Source organism: Oenanthe melanoleuca, chromosome 2, assembly GCF_029582105.1.
Source record: "Oenanthe melanoleuca isolate GR-GAL-2019-014 chromosome 2, OMel1.0, whole genome shotgun sequence".
In the NCBI taxonomy this organism is placed as follows: Eukaryota; Metazoa; Chordata; class Aves; order Passeriformes; family Muscicapidae; genus Oenanthe; species Oenanthe melanoleuca.
Genome location: NC_079335.1, coordinates 35,655,369 through 35,675,653, shown reverse-complemented (window position 1 = coordinate 35,675,653; position 20,285 = coordinate 35,655,369). Strand labels below are relative to the sequence as shown.

Genomic DNA, 20,285 nt, shown 5'->3' with positions numbered 1-20,285 from the left:
TCTGCATCCACCCATCCATCCATCTATCTGCATCCATCCCTCGCTCCTCCGGGAAAGCGACAGACGCAGCTGGTTCAACCAGAAGGGGTTTATTAATTAAAACATATGTTAATACATTAAAAAAAAAGTAGAGAAATCTTAAAAATTGTGCATCACATCGCGCTTACAGTCAGTAGTAAATTATATTTGCACCGTTTAACAGGAACTTTAGTTTCTTTAGAGGCACTCCCGATGTTTATAAAGAATAATGCACTTAGGGATCTTTGTTTTGTTGACTGCTGCTCAAAGCTGCAACGCCACCGCGCATCATGCCAACATCTCCACTATTCATTATGTAAATGTTCCAATTATCTTGTGTCCTTATTATTAGCAGCAGTGGCAATTAAGAGTTCCCACCTCCTATATATTATGTAAACATTACAAAATAATTAACAGTTCAGGAAAAAATAACTGCACTCAGTGCTCTAACTGTTGAGTCATGCAAACACGCTACCACTCAATGACAGCATCAGGATATTTTTGAAGACATTTAGGACTTTATATTCATTGAGCTGGTGAAGTCCAAATAAGGATTAAAAAGCCCAGCTAAATATGCATATGCACATACATATGCAATTAAATGAGGTTTCTGCTACATAAACCAGTAGCAGAGATTGATTTCATAGGAAAAGTTTAAAATTTTTAAATTTTCTTGTTCACTGAAACATGGTTCATTCTTTTGTGTAGCTTACATTCACGGATTAAAATTGAAGGACTGCAATTTTAAGACAATAGTTTCGATTCTTGAGCTGGTAAATTACTTGGAACTTGAGTTACACACTTGAACAATTGCCAGATACCTGACTACTTAGTCTATTTTCTTATAAAGAAGAATTTGCAGTTCATTGAACTCCTCTATTTAAGGAGCTTTTGTATTGCAAAATAGTTCAATCTGAGAAAAAGAAATATCTATTAAATACATTTTCATAGAATTATATAACTGAAAGAGGTTTCTTTAAATTTAGACTCCCATATCAAAAATATTTTGAAAGAGAAGAATGGAAAAGGCACTTGAGGAAATTTGGAAATTGGAAAAACAAGTTGTCAGTTTTGAAAAAATTTCTGCCATTGATTTTACCACTGATCTTACCACAGCAGAAGAAACTATAACTAACAAGTACTCTAATGGATTTTTCATAGATGTTCCTCTTGCTAATAAAGAAGTTTCCAATGACTCTTGCAATAATGCCTTATTAATCATAACCTAAAGTAAGACATTTCTAATATAATAGGATAGTTTCACTTTTGTCCCCATGCCTATATATACCATCCCAAAGTCCTAAAGATTACACAATAACTGAAGTTATTTATTTATAACTTCTAGCTACCTGAGATAAAAACATTTTTTTATGGATTTATTTATACGAAAATTCATATGGAATGCTTAAATATATAGTGCTTATGCAAGAACAAAACAGAGTTAAGAACTGGGTAAATTAACTCCAGCAACTGGTATACTAACAGATTTTAGGAAAAAGCTGAGAGAAAAGTAAAATAATGGTTGAGATTACTAAATACAGGGGATTACAGCAAGATACTGCTATGTAGTGTGAGTGATAGCTTTTGCACATGCTGTTCATATGTCAACAATACCACTTCAAAACAAAACAAAAACCTGTTTTCAGTAAGTATGGAGATTGGTTGTTGCTTTTTTTTATTACCTACTCCTACAGAAATGAAGATGTGGTCTCAATGGAAATTAAAAATAATTTCTTCCAGGGCCCAGCAGCAAATAGGCTGGCAAGTTGTCAATTACAGTACTGAAAATAAAATGACAATACCAAGCATCTTCTATGCTGAGGTCCACAGTGACCTCAAAGCCCCCTTAAAGCATACAACAGATATTTCTCAAGTTCAGATCTGCAAAGGATAACCTACTTTACCCCCTGAAACAAACAGATAATGCAAGCAGCTGAAAACTTTTGACCTCTCTAGTCCTCTACACTAGGTATTGAACGATAATAATCTGAGTTGCTTATAGTTGGCCATAGACAGTATTACTTTGAAGAAAGAAAATAAAAATTTTCAAGGTTGTTTTGACTCTTACCAGCTCCTCCTCCTCATTCACACTGTCCTTTGAAGAATATGTGGCTGGTGTTTTCTCTATAAATCGTGAAGATCACTCTGTTAATTAGCACAAAAAGGGAAGCTGCACAAGCAGCACGAAGTGTAACACAAATGTCTCACTATTCCTGACTAATTTTCATTTTGACACAAACTAACAAAACAGCATTTTTCCCTGAGAATCAATCCAAAAAAAGCAGCCTCTTCACTCCTAGTAAATTAGCCTTGTGGTCCTTCTTCTGCAACAAACTACTCTATCCTACCACAGTCTATTCCTGGTTTTGCATCCTATTGTCTTGATAAGAAAAGATACAAGAGCTAAAGGAAAGGTTCTAAGCTGCATGATTACAGGTGAGCTGTCTCCAAAGACCTAACAGCAGCAGCATCAATCTGATATCCAATGCACTCTTCAGCTTTCTGCACACCAAGTCACTCAATTACAGAGTGTGACAAATATGTAAAATTCATTGATCTCTTGAGACATACAAACTGATAGACTCCAGTTAGTATCAAAGTGCAGCCAATATAACATTCAGTGAGTGCCCTGCAAAGACATACTGGTTTCATTCACAATGCAAGTTTTCATATTAAACTTATTTCTAATTCCAGTGTTCAAGAATTGATAAAATACTGTATTAAGGTTATTCCCAGGCAACCAGAGAAATGCTCTGAAGATAATCTGAAGATGCCATTATGAAGTCAGTCCATTCCTTGGCCAGCTCTTCAATGGAAACTTCCTCCCCTCCATATTCCTGGGGGAGAATGCTGGCAGGGAAGTGTTCGGTCAGACTCTGCAAGTAGTTACTCCCATGCATGTACACCTAAACCAAAATATTAAAAGCATTTACTTGGGTATTAATGCTAGACTACTGAGTGAGAACAGGCAGCAAAGCATCTCAGGGCAAGAGCTGAACCCATTAGCTTGGTTTAACTAAGTGTATTTTTTCATAACAAGTTCCTTGAATGGAGGAACTAACCTTGTGAGTTTTCCCTAGGTGCTCAAACTCTGTCCTGCTCTGAATCTGAAGGCTGGTGAAGGATGAACTACAATCTGAGAACTGAATTTTATGTAGCTTGTGAGCACAGGAGCCAAAACTAACTACAGACTTGCTCCAGACTGGATTAGCAAAGCTGATGAGAGCACATGCTACATCCAAACTGCTAAACTGAGCTAAACCATGGGTGATTTGTTTTGTCATGGTATCTTGTATTTGACCTTCAGCCATTTCCAAGAAAAGAGCTGTGTCTGGCTCGTGGCCATTACTATCTGGTCCTGCCACATGTATTTAAAAACAAGATTATGTAGTATGTATGTAGGTTCAGACAGGTGTCAAGGAAGATACTCAGCAGAATCTATGTATCAGTCTTTATCTTTCAGTTCCAACTGGAGCTAGATTCTGGACTACTTCTCCACTTTAACCCTTGCAATACTGTAGGTTTGGTTTTTCTCCTCCTTGTTTTATTACAGCTGTTTTGAATCCCTATTAATTACTTCCTAGGATCTACTGTCCTGGAGTGCAGTGGCTATTGCAAATGCCCAAGATCCATGTGCTGAGAAAAGGAGGTTTCAGAATGGGAGTAACAATAGGCAGGGCTGCATATTTTGTACTTTAGTCCTGCTGTTACCACTTCACTTTTGTGCCAGCTGAAAACTCCAGTATTTTTCCTATGATGCAATAAACATCGCAGATCTACAACTGTGAAACTATTTAAAGCAACTAAGAAGCTATTTAGAAAAAAACTTAGAAATTAAGTCTGACCAATTTTTGGTGCATAAATGCCTCTGGAGGTCTGTCAGAGATAAACAATTGTCATCTAGTAATACTGCACAACTTGGACCATAAAACACTGTTCAGTAATAATTTCTCTCTATCATTTATAGGCAGAGTTCTGGGAAATCCAGGACCTATTTCTTTCTAGTTCTGCAGAAGAATTATTATGTGACCTCAAGCAAGTGATTTAACCTCTTTGTGTCACAGTGTTTTCTATCCTTAGAGTAGTGATAACAGCACCACTCACCACTCTCATGCTATTAATAACTGCAAATTCTTTACTGTTAGATTCTGGGGGTCTGGATGGCACTAACAAGCAAAAATGATTTGTGCTCTGCAGTACCCAAGAGTAACAGAGCCTAAGGAAAGTGCTGCAGATTGTCACATAAGGGTTTTGTGGTAGAAAGTAATGTTTGTGTGCACTCACCCGCTGCTTTATTTTTTCAGTGAGAAAAGGCTTAATTAGAGCGAAGACTGGGTGGAAGAATAAAGGCTCATTAATCAAGTGGATACCTCGAACTTTCAGTGGAAAGGAATCCTGTCAGCACACATGGAAAACAGAATAAGAAAAAGAAAATATTATTGAACCACCTCTATTACTAAGACAAGCCTGTAAAAACTGTCTAGTCCACAGGTTAAAGTATTTCTTCTGACCTTGCCAATTCCTGCATTTTGTAGTGTTCTAGCAGTGCAAATTAAGAACAACATTTAGAAAAATCATATCTTGTTCCTCCCATTAGAGGGAAAAATCTCACAATTTTTTTCATCATCAGTATGAGGTGAGATTGAATTTTAAAGACAAACAGAAAAGCAAAAGAGAAAACTAGCACCAAATTGCACATAAATATTGTACACAAACCTTGTGCTCAGCAATTTTTCACAAGATTCTGCTACTAATTTACAAAAAAGCTATCTAGCTATGTGCTTTTATTGGCAATTTGCAGCCTGAAGGATAATATGAAAATATATATAAACTATTGAAGATACTAACTTTAAGTTAAATAAGTTATATTTATAATTTGGAGATAAGCCTTGAAATTACTAGGAATTTGGCCAAGCCAGAAGTTCAGCTTTACAACAAGATTACTGTTTTAATGAAATTTAAAAAATATCAGCTCTACAGCCTTTATAATATAAAACAATTTGGATTCTACTTGCATTCATTTAAAAGTTCCAGATCTTTGAAATTTAAAAGAAAATATGGCAGCACTTAAAATAAGTAGGGGAAAAATTAGAGCTTCCCTTCATATCCCACCTGATACTACCTCTGAACCAGATGTTTTCTGCTTATAAAAGTCTTATTTCTCACAAACATATCTCCTTACTAATTCAATAGTTCTAAGGAACAAAAAACTCAAAGCCAACACATTTCTTTAGTGCTGCTCCTTTTAGATTTTAATGGATGATAAAGACCTTCTAAATATCAGCTTGTAGGTCTACTTAATGTTATTATGGGTTATCATATACTTAAAGTCTACTATCATGATTTTCACAGAACAATTTTCTGCCTGGGATAACAGATTTTTCAAGATAAAGTCACTTAGTATTCATACCATGCTTTCCATTCCTTAGTACATACTTCCTTTCTATTAATTTCTGTTTCTTGATACAGGATAGTAATTTGCTCAACACATTTATTGAGTAAAACACAGGGCTAAAACTAAGGTTTCTTAACTTTTACTTATAAGCATATTCTGGAGTGCATTGGGCATATCCTGAGGTCTATCAGGCACAGCATCTCCAGCTGGGCAAGGGAGAGCATTGTCCTGCTCTGCTCTGCACTTGGACAGCCTCACCTTGAATACTGGGGGCAGTTTTGGCACCACAGTATAAACAAGGCATTAAGCTATTAGAGAGCTTCAAATGAGGGCCAGGAGAATGGTGAAGGGTCTGGAGGAGAAGCCATGTGAGGAGTGGCTGAGGACACTTGGTCTGTTCAGCCTGGAGAAGATGAGGCTGGGGGGAGACCTCATCACAGTTTGCAATTTCCTTGGAGAAGGAAGAGGAGGGGTAGATCTCTTCACTCTCCTGACTAGAGAGAGGACACAAGGGAATGGCCTGAAGTTGTGTCAGAGGAGGTTTATGATGGATATGAGGAAGAAGTTCTTCACCCAGAGGGTGGTTGAGCACTGGAACAGGCTCCCCAGGGAAGTGGTCACAGTTCCAAGCCTGACAAGTGTTCAAGAAGTGTTTGGACAATACTCTCAGGCACATGGTGTGACTCTTGGGGTGTCCTACATAGGGCCAGAAGTTGGTCTTGATGATTCTGATGAGTCCCTTCCAACTTAACATATTCTATGATTCTATGGTTCTATGATACTGAACAACACTAACAATCTCTGGATAAAATCTACAAACCCAGTTACAAGTGAGGAAGGGAATCAGGGGACAAAAAAAAAAATTAGTTACAATTCTTTCCCTTCTTAGAAAAGAACACTGGAAACACACAATTTTTAATTTTTCTTTTTCCATAGCTAGAATAAGCATTTAGAAGTTTGAAAAACATTGAAAAAATCAGAAATAGGTCAAGATGGAAACATAGTCAAAGAATTCCTGCTTTGAGATATGGATTGAAGCCTTTAGATGTACTTGCAAATCCTATTCTGCTTCCTTTCTGCTATATTTCAAAGTTAAAAAAATTACCAGCAAGCTGCTTACTACCTCAGAAATCAAATGAAACACTCCCACTAGTCCTGTTTTCATGAGATTTGGCCCAAGACTGCATAACACCAAGAGTTCTTATTCTAGATGTGCAAAGTTGGGAACACCTAATGGCTTCAATAAAGTTTTACAGCAGATACCAGGAAGGAAGAACATCTGAAGTTCTGATGATATTAATTCAATGACTAAGCTTTGATTGAATCACAGATATGAACCTTACCAAATCAGAGCAAGAGATTATCTCCCTGGCTCATTTCCACATCACAGGCTAACAGTTTTATTATTACTGACTTTCAACATAACCTCTGCAGGAAAATAAGATTATAGTGCTACACTGTAGCTTGCCTGTCAATTCTCTGTCCCCTTCTTTCTTTAATTTTTTTTTTCTCTCAAATCCAGTGGCAAAGCTCAACTGAATTTGGCTGAAAGGAATAAGCCTAAAAACAGTAAATTACTGATAAGAATTGTGAAAAATAGGTGTTGAGGTAGCAGTGATTTGCACAAAACAATGCTCACGTTGTGGGGAACAAAGCAAGCAGAACATAAAGGTTATACATTCCACTGTTAGCAGATGGAAGATCACATCATCCATACTGGCAACAAGTTAGGAGTGTCTTGCTCTTAATTGCTCACAGTGCATGCTATTTTTAATATTCTCTGAGCCAGGAATAAATGCTTTAAATATTGAGATAATGAACAAAGGAATGGAAGAGAAGAGATGAAACAGGATAACAAACAAATATCCTTCTAAAACTGGACATATCTGCTCCTCCAGTCATGAAATTTTTATGTTGTAAGAGGTTGGTCAAGTTCTTATAAAATACCAGAAGCTGGAGGGCATTTACTGCTATAGAAGAATAAACTTCAAGTAAAATGAAGCAGAACTTGTAATGGATTTGGGATTTTGTTGTTCTTAGTTGCAAAGCCTGAGAAGGCCTACAGAAGGGAAATTTACTATGGAAGAGCTGAAAAATCTGAAGTCACAGCAATGAAGCTGCATAAAGAATTATGTCATACTTACTGTGAGAACTGCAGCAATTTTCTTGGCCACTGCTGGACTGATTTGGAAAGCATGAGCAAATCTCCACCCTTGGAGGTCAAAGATGGCCTTGACTCCATTCCGCTGGGTCTCGGTCTCCTTTACAATGAGCTCAGATGTGATGAGACTGACACGAAACACATCATATGCTGTAAATAAACTGGGATCCCATTGTCCTGAAGAGAAGAGAGATTACCCTCCATTACCATGAGAAAACCCCATACACCTGCACTTCTTCTTCCTACAGCTTCTAATGTGCTCCTCAGGAACAAGAATTAATCAGCAAGAACAAAGTTCCTGAAATAAACTCTCTTGTCAGTGCATAAGTTACTTGGTGTGCCTGCTCTCTCACTTGTCTGATGCTCTTTTAGTAGATGTACCATGTAATGTAGCATGTTCTACCTATGGCCATAGAGCCAGTAAAATGTACAATTCAGTAACAGTCATGCTAGCAGAAGCTGCAGATCATCAGTCCAATTAATTAATATAATTGTTTTTCAGTGTCGCAATTTTTTTTTCTGAGGCAATTTTCAAAAAATTGCATGGGATGAGCCTTAACCCTAGATGAAAGCTTTAGAGGGCACAACTGCCTACTAAACCAGCTGATAAAAGAAAATTCTTTGAAAGATGGCAAAAATAAAGCCTCTGTACAAAACAAGCATAGTGATGTGGTATCCATTTAATTATGTACTTTTTGAAAAGATTTTTGGGAGGTGCATCAAGCATTTTCCAAGTGTTGTTAACTCTTTGGCTACAAGTAAATAGTGAAAACCTGGTGAACTGCTTATCCAAGCCTAAACTGAATGCTGATACATGACCAGGTGTACAGCTTTGTGTTCTCCTTGCTCTGTGCTGCATCTGCATCAGCCTCAGCCCATAGCTTTGACAATTTACATGAAGTCAAATGATTGTTGAGACACTCAGAGCCAACCAACCACATAATCTTACAAGATTTAACCTTCAACATCCTCTTGGTGCAACAAGAATTTCACTAAAAGGAAAATTAGGTTGTTCATAAGGGATTGTACAACTTTAGCCATATCAATATATAAGTAAAATGATTGAACTATTACAGCTCAGTAAATTCACCTTTATATTAATACATATTTCTAGCAAGGAACATAAATATATTACCTTTCTAGTTAAGATATTCTGATATGATCTATTTTTATCAACACTTGCAGTTGTACTCATCAAATATTTTTTGTTTGCTGCTGAAATGGTGACAAAAAAAAAACCAAAAAAACAAACCACAAAACAAAAAAGCAAAGAAACAAAACTCAAAAATTTCAGTATCAGAATCAGATGTGAAACTGTTCTAAGCAATTTTGTCACTCACCAATTCTGTATATTAGAACTTTGCTTCCATGTGGGTCTCTTGACCTTAGGACTCCGTGATAGCCAGCTTGCAAAAGACCAAGAACAGAAGATGGTTGTAAATCTGCACTTATTTCTGGGCATTCAATTCTCCACTTCTGATAATTCTTCAATAACTGGAAAAAAAATTCATGTGGATGTCAGGTAAACATCAGCTATTATAGGAAGAGCACAGTTAAAGACATGTTTTCCAAATGTGGTCACAGTCAAGTTTAATTCATTAAACTAGTTATAATTCAATTGTATATTTTAACCAGATCACTCCTAGAAACAGAAGGTTGCTATACTGGATCAAGTAAGTGAGTAAATTGCCATGATGAATTTAGAACCCAGTCAAATAATTAATGGACTGCAGTTGTCATTTTGTGTCAGAAAAGAAAACCGAATATAAAATAAGCCTGTAGTTTCTAAGTAAAATGAATCAAAACCCCATTTTTTTCTGCTCAGGTTACCTTTAGGATTGTTCATTTTGCTACTGCATCAGACTCAAGACTCAAAATCATTCAAGATTTTTTTAAATTTAGATGTGCAAAACTTTATGGAGGAACATTCTTCTTCACTCACACTCTCTCTCTTCCTCCCTATTTTTCACACAGCCATCAATAATTCCAGTTTAATATTTGAAACAAGTATGCTCATCAGCATATCCAAAAACATTTTTGAGGTCCCTTCTTCCCCTCTGAAATGAGAGAATATAACACAGCAGTGGGTCCATTACACATTTGACAGCTTCCCTCCCACAGAGTGGAAATAGTGAGAACCTGTTTGGCTAAAACAGATCCCATCTGTTGTCAGGGACTTGGTCACCCTGCTCCCAAGGCTGGGAGGCAGCACCATAACCAGCATTTCTAAGCACAGGAGGAGCTGAGTGTTGAAAGGCTCATGCTAAGGAAGAGGCAATGAAAGGTGTTCCTTTGTGAGGTGACATCTGTGCTCAGGAATTACAGGCAGCACTGTGAAAGGTCTTCTTTGAGACAAATTGTGAAGAAATAAGTTGGTGATGCAGTAGTTCTAACTTCCAAGTCTAATTACTCTCTCTCCTTTAATATTAATTAAGTTGTTCTGGGGAAAATGAACTATGCCCTGCAACAAAAATTTAAGACATTTTGCATAAGTAGGAAGCTATGCAAGACTGTCTCCTAAAATGCTTCCTCTCAGCTCATCAACCAAAATTTGCCTCTGCTGTATCACCTCTGCTAAGTTCTCTCTCACTCAGTTTGGAAAGTAGAAAAATTTGAATTACAGTTAATTTTGTTTTAATTTCCTCAATGGCTGTGACTTAGAGGTCTAACCCAAGATCTTCAAAGTAGCTAAGAGAATCAGAATTTTTCAGTACCTCGCTTCACAACAAACTTAAATATAGCTTTAAATCTTAAAAGTAGCATGCACAGCTTAGCTTTTAAAATTGCTTCTATATTTCATCAGACAGGGAAACCCAATCTGATCCTCAGCAGAGTTTCACAAATTGTGTTCACTCCACTGAAAGCATCAACCAAAAGTCTTTTATTTCCTATAATTTGTATTAACAGAAATTATTTTTTTCCTTTATAAGTTACTCCATATTTCACAACAGAAATACTCAAGTTAAAAGAGGTCAGGTCCAGCTCATATAACATAACCTTAAAAAGTTTCCACATTTCTTGTATCTATGCAAGTACAATTTTCTTCAGCATTTTCATTGGAAGAATGATCAGAAGGAACTTCAGTAAAATTGAATTCATCCCTACAGACTCTTAGGGGGAGACCTGAAACTCACCATTATGTAGCTCACAGCATGCTCATATCAGATAGTCTTATCTCTTACCCTTCCCTCTGCTTTCAAGCTTCTTGTATCATTTTACATAAAACATACTTTTTCTTCAGCTTCATGTTTTTCTGCTAGGAATAAGGTCTTGAATGATTTTGAAGGTCTCCGAAATAAATTGCCATGAGGAAACTATTTATAAAACATAATTGTTTATCAGCAAAATTTGCATAAAAATACATGGTACACTGATCAGAAATTAGCCATACCTTTTTTATGGAAGTAGAGCCTATAAATATGTATTTAGATTGAAAAATATTTAAAATATATATATATATATACCATGCTAGAATCCCACTTGATTTGACAGGTGTAAAAATTAGATAAAAGCATCATCCTTAATCAACAGCATAGAAAGAAACATTTAACCATTAGGATAATTTTATTAGAAGTCTCTTAACTGCATTCAATCAGTTTTGGCCTAGGGTAATTTAAAAACTAACAAACAACAAGGCAAGGGAAAGAGGGAGGAAGTAGGGAAAGTTAATTTGTGGAACAGAAGTCCCCTATAATTGTAAGGATATGCCTGTTGAGTTACTCTGATTATCTCACTCTGTCAGTACTTGACTGTCTACAAAGGGCACTGTTTGAGCAATCCCAACTGCTTTGTGCCAGACAGCAATGTCAACATGTTTTTTCCTTGGTCTTTCCAAAACAAACTCTGAAATAGCAGCAAAATACCAAACCACCCTGAAAACAACTATGTAAACATCTGTAGCTTTGTCATTTGTCACTTTTCTTCTAAAATCTGTGCTATCACAACTTCATGAACATATATATTTTTAAACACATCTTTGAAGAACTCTCTGCCAAAACTACGATGAGAATAAAAATGGCACATTCATTCAATACCCTAAATAATCCTGTCTAGTCAATACAGTTGGTTTCTGATTTTCATGATATTTACTTTTTCCAAGTTGGAAACAACAAGGATCTAAGTTCTTGGACTTTGGAAGAAAGAGAGTGGTGTTTTCAGCTTGTGATGCACTCAAGATCCTTACAGAAGGCAGTTAACCACTAGCACACCCATTAAGGAGTAAATATATGGTTGGGACACTTTCCATGACACAAGTAAGTGGTGCACCTTTCAGACACGTAATTTGGCTAAGCCTAAAACATACTTCCCTTGGCAAGAAAATCAAAAAGTGCTGAAGAGTTCTCAGATAATCTAATTACCTAAAATCACTTAGATCTGAAGTAAAGGTTAGCATTAGAGAATCTTCCATGGAATCTGCAGCTAGTTTTGGCAGATACTGTGTAAATTTTTATTTATGTAGGCAACCCTTTTCTTAATCCTGGACATAGTCCAGTCTCACACAGCCACTTAAAAGAGTAATCACTAAACATGTAAAGGAATTCAAATACTAGCAGTGGTTTTGAGGTTTTCTAGTTCTGCACATTTTAAACACAAATTCATGCAAAGCCTTTTTAAAGTATAATTTTTTTTTCAGCAGGGAGAAACATAAATGCTGTGTATAACAATCAGTTTGGATATAGGTGAAACAACCTAATCCCAGGAAAAACAGACACATTTATTACTCAGTATAAAAAATGGCTCACACATTTAATGACACAAGAAAAACATCTCAATGTATAATTATCTGTGTTTACAAACTGAATAACCTACTTAGAATCTGCTCAGCATCTGAAAATAGATGCAAGATAACTTTACAAAGGGGGGGAAAACTGGATGAAAAACTCCAGTGTCTGGAGTTAAGCATTAATTAAGAGGTTTTTTCCATGATGTCTTTTGGGGATAGTTCCAGATTTCTGAACATTAGAGACTACAAAGTTACCAATTAAACCAAGATTCACATCCCACAAACCAAAGTGAACTTAGTACTTTACTTAGAAGCAAAAGAACTTGAAAACACTGTGCTCATTAGAGAAACTAATGCATCTGTATACATAAATTAATTATTTTTTTCTGGATTAATAACTATTATTTCTATTAATGTGGATGATAGGCAGAATTAGGCCTCTGTTGTGTCAGAAGTTGTACCAATGCACACAAAGCTTGAGAAAAACTATTTTCTACTGGCATTCTTTGCAGGAGAAACCACAGCTCAAATTTCAGAATATAAACATTTGTGCATATGTATTTTATACTTCTTTTTATATATGTGTGTACAAATGTAGCCAGAATTTAAACATACAGTATACACAGACAAAGAATTTTAAATATTTTATAGAGACACAGAACTTTTTTAATTCTTCATGCAATGCCTCTTTGGAAAAAGACTGGCTGACTGATTTATGTCTCCTCAAGAGCCAGCCCAGAGAGTTAATAAAAGCCCTTCCATCCTTTTCAAGGAATTCCTCAGTATTGAGGGAAGAAAAGCAGACAAGTAACAACTTAGCATTTATGTTTGAATGATGTGAAGATTCTCAGAGATAATGTCTGAGACCCAGCAGTGTGTTTGACACGACAGAAAACAACACTTCTTGTACAGCATAGTCATCCTAAGTGATTCACTAGCAGCAGAACACACCAGGAAATTCTCATTCCTCCAGAAGTCAAATGCAGAGCAAAGCCAAAGTCTGGCTATAAACCTTGGTATCAACCAGAATCCCTAAAAGGATCCTCAATATTTAGAGAGGTTTCAGTGCCACAAAAGTGATGCTTACAGTAGTAGGTTATTGAAAACTCTTTGCAAAGTTTCAATGCCAATTTCCTTCTGTTCCCCAGAGTATAATCTATTTCAGGTACAAGAAGACAGCATTCCAAAGTCACTGAGAGTCAGTCCTATGCAAGAGTTACAGGATGTAATGCATAATATAACAGGAAGAAACATTTGTGTCCTAAAGGAGATGCTACTTCTCCAGATTTCATATGTCACTAGTGAATTCAAATGACAGTGTTTTTGGTGGTAACAATAAGTCAAACATATACACATGGCTGGTACATTCAAAAAGGGTCTCTATGGTGACCAGTGACAAAAGATGAGGCCTGAAGTTGTGTCAGGGGGAGTTTAGATTGGGTATTAGAAAAAGGTTCTTCACCCAGAGGGTGAACAGCTCCCCAGGGCAGTGGTCACAGCACCAAGCCTGACAGAGCTCAAAAACCATTTGGACAATGCTCTAGGCTCACAGTGTGACTCTTGGGGTGCCTGTACAGGTCAGGAGCTGGATTTCAATGATCCCTGTGAGTCCCTTCCAACTCAGTATATTCTGTGACTCTGTGAGAACAGTCTGTTACTGAGCTCAACTGAATAATCACTGTCTTATAGAAATTAAGGCAGTTTTGTCTCTTCTTCCAGTCCTTCAATTCCAGGTACCTGTTTTAGTGCTGGATTTTCTTCTAGCATGAGAGATATCAATATATCAGTAGTTAAAAGCAAGTCTGGAATTGCCATTGGATAAATGTAAAAGATGGCTCTTATGAGTCACCATAAGAAATTTAGATTTAGATTTAATTCCATTTAGAAATGGAATGTCTTGACACAATCTACCTGATTATTCTTTTCTGAAGCATTTCCAAATGTTGATAACTGACATCAGATAAATCTGTGTCAATTATTAACCAGAAATGCATCAATAAAAAGCTCTGGTCAGTTGCCAGACTCTTCATCCATAATTAAGGCAAAGTATAAGCCCATACTAGGATGCTGGACAACCTTTGCTTATATGCTTTGACAGGGCCATGAATTTTGATTATCCCTTAGCTGCTCTACAAATACTATGCTCTACAAATACAGAAGCCCATTGGGTAAAGAGAATCTTATCAGCCTGAGCTCCAAACCAAGAGGCAACATCAAACCAGGACAGGAGGGAAGAGCCACTCTCTGGAATGATGGCAGGAGGGCTCTGTCTAGGATGAAGTACTAACATAATTTCTGCATGAAGTCATACTTGGGTTAGATGAAAATACAACTTATGATTTTTGCACAATAATTCTCTTTGGCCTTGATACATGAATTGCAATAAACACATTCCTGTGTAATTCTTCCCATACTGAAAGAGAAGCATTCTCTGGTGCCAGTTGGTATATAGAAGATCAAGTGTAAGCAGCTACAGCACTTGGAGAACTGAAATTCTAGACAGAAACATTAAACACAGGTTGGCTTTGAAAATCAGAATCTCTTAATTTGAAGGAAGGTTTGAAATTCAGAAACTTAGCAGCCTGTGAAGACCCAGAAAATCTAAAGAGGTTTTAAAAAGACAACAAAGCAGAACCCCAGTCTAGAGAGCTGATTCTCAAGAGGAGCATAGGAAATTTGCTACTTCATAGACTACCATCTCTAAAGTTAGTCTAGATTCCACACCCCCAAAGATTAGTCCTACCTACAACACACCTCACAATCCCATCAAAGAGCAAAAACATACAGGCCAAATTCAGAAGTGCCATTGTCCTGTCTGTCTGTAGGAGTACCAGTAACAACCAATTGCAATGCAATTAGGAGTGGATATTCAGGAGTCCATATGTCCTCGTTAAGCCCTGCATTTTTGAACCAAGGAACACAGGAAAATAAGATTGTTTTTGTTGGGAAAGAAAAAAAAGGCATGGTCCTACAATTGTTAGTGCACCTTTGAAATAAACAATCTCATGAACTTCAATTAAAAGTAAGATACATAAAATCCATAGGAACCCGACTTGACTCCTTGGTTATTCTGCTGAGGAGGAAAGGTTTAAAGCTAAAATGCAATTCTCATTAATCAAATGAAAAGAACAAAAATACCATTTTTAAAGCTATTTATGATTAAGGGCCTAGTTCAATTTCTCAATTTCCTTTTTTAGCTACCTGGATCCTGCAATACATCCATATGCAAACAATATTCTCTTATGCTGTGTTAACTTGGGAAATCTACAGAGATTTCCAGAGAAGTCAGAAATTAATAGGTGAAGTCTGTTGAGCAATGCTGTGTAATCAACATGAAATTCCATGGAAACACTGCTTTCAATTGGCACATGTGAACAAATGCTTTTGCCCTGGGAGGATTTGGAAATACTTTCTGTTCCAAAGGTTTAATGGCTTCAAAAAAATAATATACTGATAGCAATCTGTGCCTTTGGAAATTAAAAATATGTGTGCTCTGTGGCAAAAGACATACAAAGAGTCTGGAAAGCACTACAAGTTACCAAAGCCTGCAAGGAGTGCTGTAAATGAATAAACTCCAAGCAAAAAGAAGTTTTTACTCATAGTTTGAGAGCAATTATAAGTCTGTAGTGAAACTAGCACGGCTACTAGTAACCTGAGCCTGATAATCATGACAAGGGTGTCCTTTGAGGGATGGTTTCCCAATCGGAGCTGTGACCTTACCACACTTACTGTACAGGCGGGTGACCGTACCAGGCTCACCGCAGCCTTTAGGTTAGTCAGCACACGGACACCGCCCTGAGCCAAAACACGCGGGGCGAGGAACGGTGACACCGTGGGACTCCTGCTCGGCAGCGACCGAGCCGGGCACAGCGCAGGGCACCGACCTGGGCAGAGCAAGGCACAGACCCGTCCCGGGCACAGCGCAGGGCACCGACCTGGGCAGAGCAGGGCACCGACCTGTCCCGGGCACAGCACAGGGCACCGACCTGTCCCGGGCACAGCGCAGGGCACCGACCCGGGCAGAGCAGGGCACAGACCCGGGCAGAGCAAGGCACAGACCCGGGCAGAGCAGGGCACCGATCCGTCCCAGGCACAGAGCAGGGCACCGACCGGCCCGGGCACAGAGCAGGGCACCGACCGGCCCGGGCACAGAGCAGGGCACAGACCCATCCCGGGCAGAGCGCAGGGCACCGACCCGGGCAGAGCAGGGCACAGACCCATCCCGGGCAGAGCGCAGGGCACCGACCCGGGCAGAGCAGGGCACAGACCCATCCCGGGCAGAGCGCAGGGCACCGACCCGGGCAGAGCAGGGCACAGACCCATCCCGGGCAGAGCGCAGGGCACCGACCCGGGCAGAGCAGGGCACAGACCCGTCCCGGGCACAGCGCAGGGCACCGACCCGGGCAGAGCAGGGCACAGACCCATCCCGGGCAGCGCAGGCACCGACCGGCCCGCAGCCCGTCCCCGCAGCCACAGCCCGAGCGCGGCTGCTCCCGCCCCGGGCCGGGCTCCCCGCCGCGGCTCCCCCGGCACCGGCAGCCGCCGCTCCGCCCGCTGCTCACCCTCCAGGCCAGGTCCAGGTGGAAGTCTCGGGCGCGCAGGAAGCGCACCAGGAAGGCATCGGAGAGCGGCTGCGGCCAGCGCTGGCCGGGCTCTGCCTCCGCCCGCCGCCGCAGCTCGCACACGGCGCCGCGCACCCGCGGAGAGTGGTCGGGCAGGTCATTGAGCTGCGCCATGCCCGCGGCACGGCCGAGCGCAGCCCCGCCGCCGGCCCGCTCCCATTGAGAGCCGCGGCTCGGCTCGGCTCGGCTCGGCTCGGCTCGGCTCGGCTCGGCTCGGCTCGGCTCGGCTCGGCGGGGCCCGGCCGGCTGCCCCCGCCCCCGGCGCGTTAACCCCTGCGCGCCCTCCCTGCAGGGAGCAGCCAGGTGTGCTCGGCCATCGGCCGTGCCCCCCTCGGGTTCCTTTCTACACTTCTGCACACTTAACAGGTTTTCAGAATTTTACGCTTTAAGCCCGTCTCCTGGTTTTCGCTTCCAGCCCCAAAAGTGAGCTGCACCTGCTCTTCTGAAGGGCGAGAGGCGGCCCCACCGGCCAGGGAGATCCCCCGACTCTGGTACCCCCAACACTGGTACCCCCGACTCTCGTACCCCCAACACTGGTACCCTCGGCGCTGGTACCCACGACGCTGGTACCCCAATACTGGTACCCCCGACACTGGTACCCTCGACGCTGATACCCTCGACATTGGTACCCACGGCGCTGGTACCTCCAACACTGGTACCCCCAACACTGGTACCCCCAACACTAATACACCCGAATCTGGTACCCCCAACACTGGTACCCCCGACTCTGGTACCCTCGGTGCTGGTACCCCCGGCTCTGGTACCCTCAACACTGGTACCCCCCAACACTGGTACCCCCGAATCTGGTACCCCCAACGCTGGTACTCCCAACATTGGTACCCCCGACTCTGGTACCCCCGGCTGGTACCCCAACACTGGTACCCGCCCCCCCACTGCAGCAGGGTCATCCCGGAGCTCCGGGACGTGCTAAGGGTGGCGGTCTCTCCTTTTGGCGAAAATAATCCATCTTTAGATACTAAATTGCAAAAAGCGACAACTTCATTGCTGCTGGGAAATGAAGTGCGAAGTGGGAATCACGGCTGGTGTAAAACTGCCTTGGAGCACCTCGTTCTTAACATGGATATGCAGTTATGAAATATATTCACTCTGCCAGAAGAAAGGGTGGTGAAATTGAATTCAACCTTAATCCAACTTTGCTGCCTAGCAGTGAGTTCGATTATGAAAAGTAGAGTTCATTGCTGTGATTAGTATTTTTAGTATAATCTTTTCATTGTATTAGGTTTCCTTTGGGATCTCTCTGGCCTACTTAGGCTAAAAGCTTTATTTCATTTAATATACAATTAATAAGGCCTAGTAAAAAGGTTTACAAAACTTTGTTCCAGATTACTTTCCCCTTTTTTGGCTTTCTACAGTTAATACTTACTTCTTGATCAGTTATTCACTGCTTAAATGTCTACAGGTATCCCCCTCAACTTCACAAATATGTAAAAAAAATCTCTCTAGTTAAATGTGGACAGGTAAAGAGTGGAAGGAGGAATTTTTTTTGCAAAAAAACGCAAAAAACAAAACAAAACAAAAAAAAAACAACAAAAAACCCACCCCAAAACCAATAAAAAACCCCCACAAAATGCCAAGCCCCCCAACAATAAAAACAACAACAACAACAAAAAACAAAAACACAAACAAAACAAAGAAAAAACCCACCCAAAAATCCCAAAAAACCTTGAGGGATTGCATAGGGAATACAAGCTTGCAGGGAGAAAGTATTGAAGGAAAGGATAAAAACTGGGAAATGGGTGAGCAATCAAGAGTACTTAGAGTGGATATCTGGGCAAGGAGGTGTGAGGAAGTGTGGACCTACCCTGGATCAAGAAGAAAAAGCAACCTGGAAATACAGCAAGAAACAGAGAGAACAGAATGTGGAGGGGACACTGACAACAGGTTTAAAAAAACATTCCTTTGGTTTCTGGACAGAGCTTACATGGCAAAGATTTGCATGCAAATGAGTAATCCAACCATGGGTGGTAGGACAAACAAAGTGCCATCACAGAAAGATCATACAGTGATTTTAAACACCACTTCATAATTTTTGAGCATTACTTTTGCCATCTCAGAATTCTTCCAACTTAGTGCTTCATCTGTGAAAACGCAAGGTGCAAGAAAATACCAATACTTTTCATTAGACTGATCAGCTGAGCAAGTCATAACTTCTAGCTAACTTTTCTACAAAATTCATGTTGTGATTTTGGCTTCATATTTGAACAAAATTAGTTACACACGCAGTTATTTCCCTCAGGACTGAGTTACAAAAATATCTGTAAATTTGAGGGTTTTGTTAAAAATTCTGCAAATGAGGCTGTATTTGTAAGACTAATGAGAACTCTTCTCTCTAACAATGATGTGATATCATCAAGCCTTCCTTCAGAGGTGCCAACATGTTGTATACTTGACCCTTCACCAGAGCAATTAAGACCTGTTGCATGATGAACCTTGTAAGTTAAACTTTTGCTTTAATTACATCTGGAAAAGTGCTCAAGGGTCTGAAAGCTCTGTCTAAATAAATTATGCCTGTTTGTAAACTTTGCCTTGTTTGTGTCCTTGGACCAGGATGATTACTGTCATAAAAAAGACTTGAAATTGTGACAGCAGCTCTTTGATGTTTCCTTTTGGCATATTCCTGTGACAAACAGACTTTTAAAAGATAGCTGGAATTTGCAGTCCTTCAAGAGAATATTTACATCTGAGTAAAACCCAGATAATACTTCAACAGGTCTGTGACAAGTACTCAAGAAGTGTGGAGGAAACTATCTTAGATGGACTGTAACATACACAAGCACTTGTGCTTCTTGCTTTTACAAGATTCTATAAAAACTGTAAAAGGTTTTTGAGTTTCAACCCTACAGCAGTAGTTGCATGCTTTTTTCTGTGAATGATATGGATAAACAGAAGCACCTTGTCTTTCATGCATATGCACTGAAGTTAATATTAATATACAAGTTTCATTAGGATCAATATTAAGAGTTTAACTTGCATAAATGCTGAACACTTAATTTCAGCCACTGATGGTTGCAGGAGGTTAGCATCTCTATAAATTAGGTTCTAGTTAACTTGGTTAAACTTGTGCAGAGAACATGGAACATCATGGAATGTTTAATTTTCAGATCTTTGATTTTTTACTATATTTTAAACATGTAAATGACGATTTGTGTGCCAGGAAATAAAGATAATTATTGGGAGAGTTGATTTATGGTGCCAAACAGCTTGCTCCTTCCTCTTGCCTATCTAGTCAAAGAAGTGCACACCAGCTAAAGCAAAGTAACCCTACACTTCCAAAGAATACAAATATTAATTCTTCAAGACTGTCACATATTCCAGAGTGAAAAGGCATTTGGTATGAATTACAAT

General features: G+C 39.7%; 1 protein-coding gene across 1 annotated transcript; it reads right to left on the bottom strand.

Annotated features, from left to right (window-relative positions):
- Window positions 1–73: 73 nt before the first annotated feature.
- Window positions 74–17,294, bottom strand: TTPA (alpha tocopherol transfer protein; the record flags this gene model as incomplete). The annotated part of the gene is made up of 5 exons (XM_056482779.1): window positions 74–2,924; window positions 4,303–4,413; window positions 7,558–7,751; window positions 8,915–9,068; window positions 16,860–17,294. Coding segments are annotated over 5 exons (1,074 nt in total), but the record flags the coding sequence as incomplete, so codon positions are not given.
- Window positions 17,295–20,285: the final 2,991 nt, after the last annotated feature.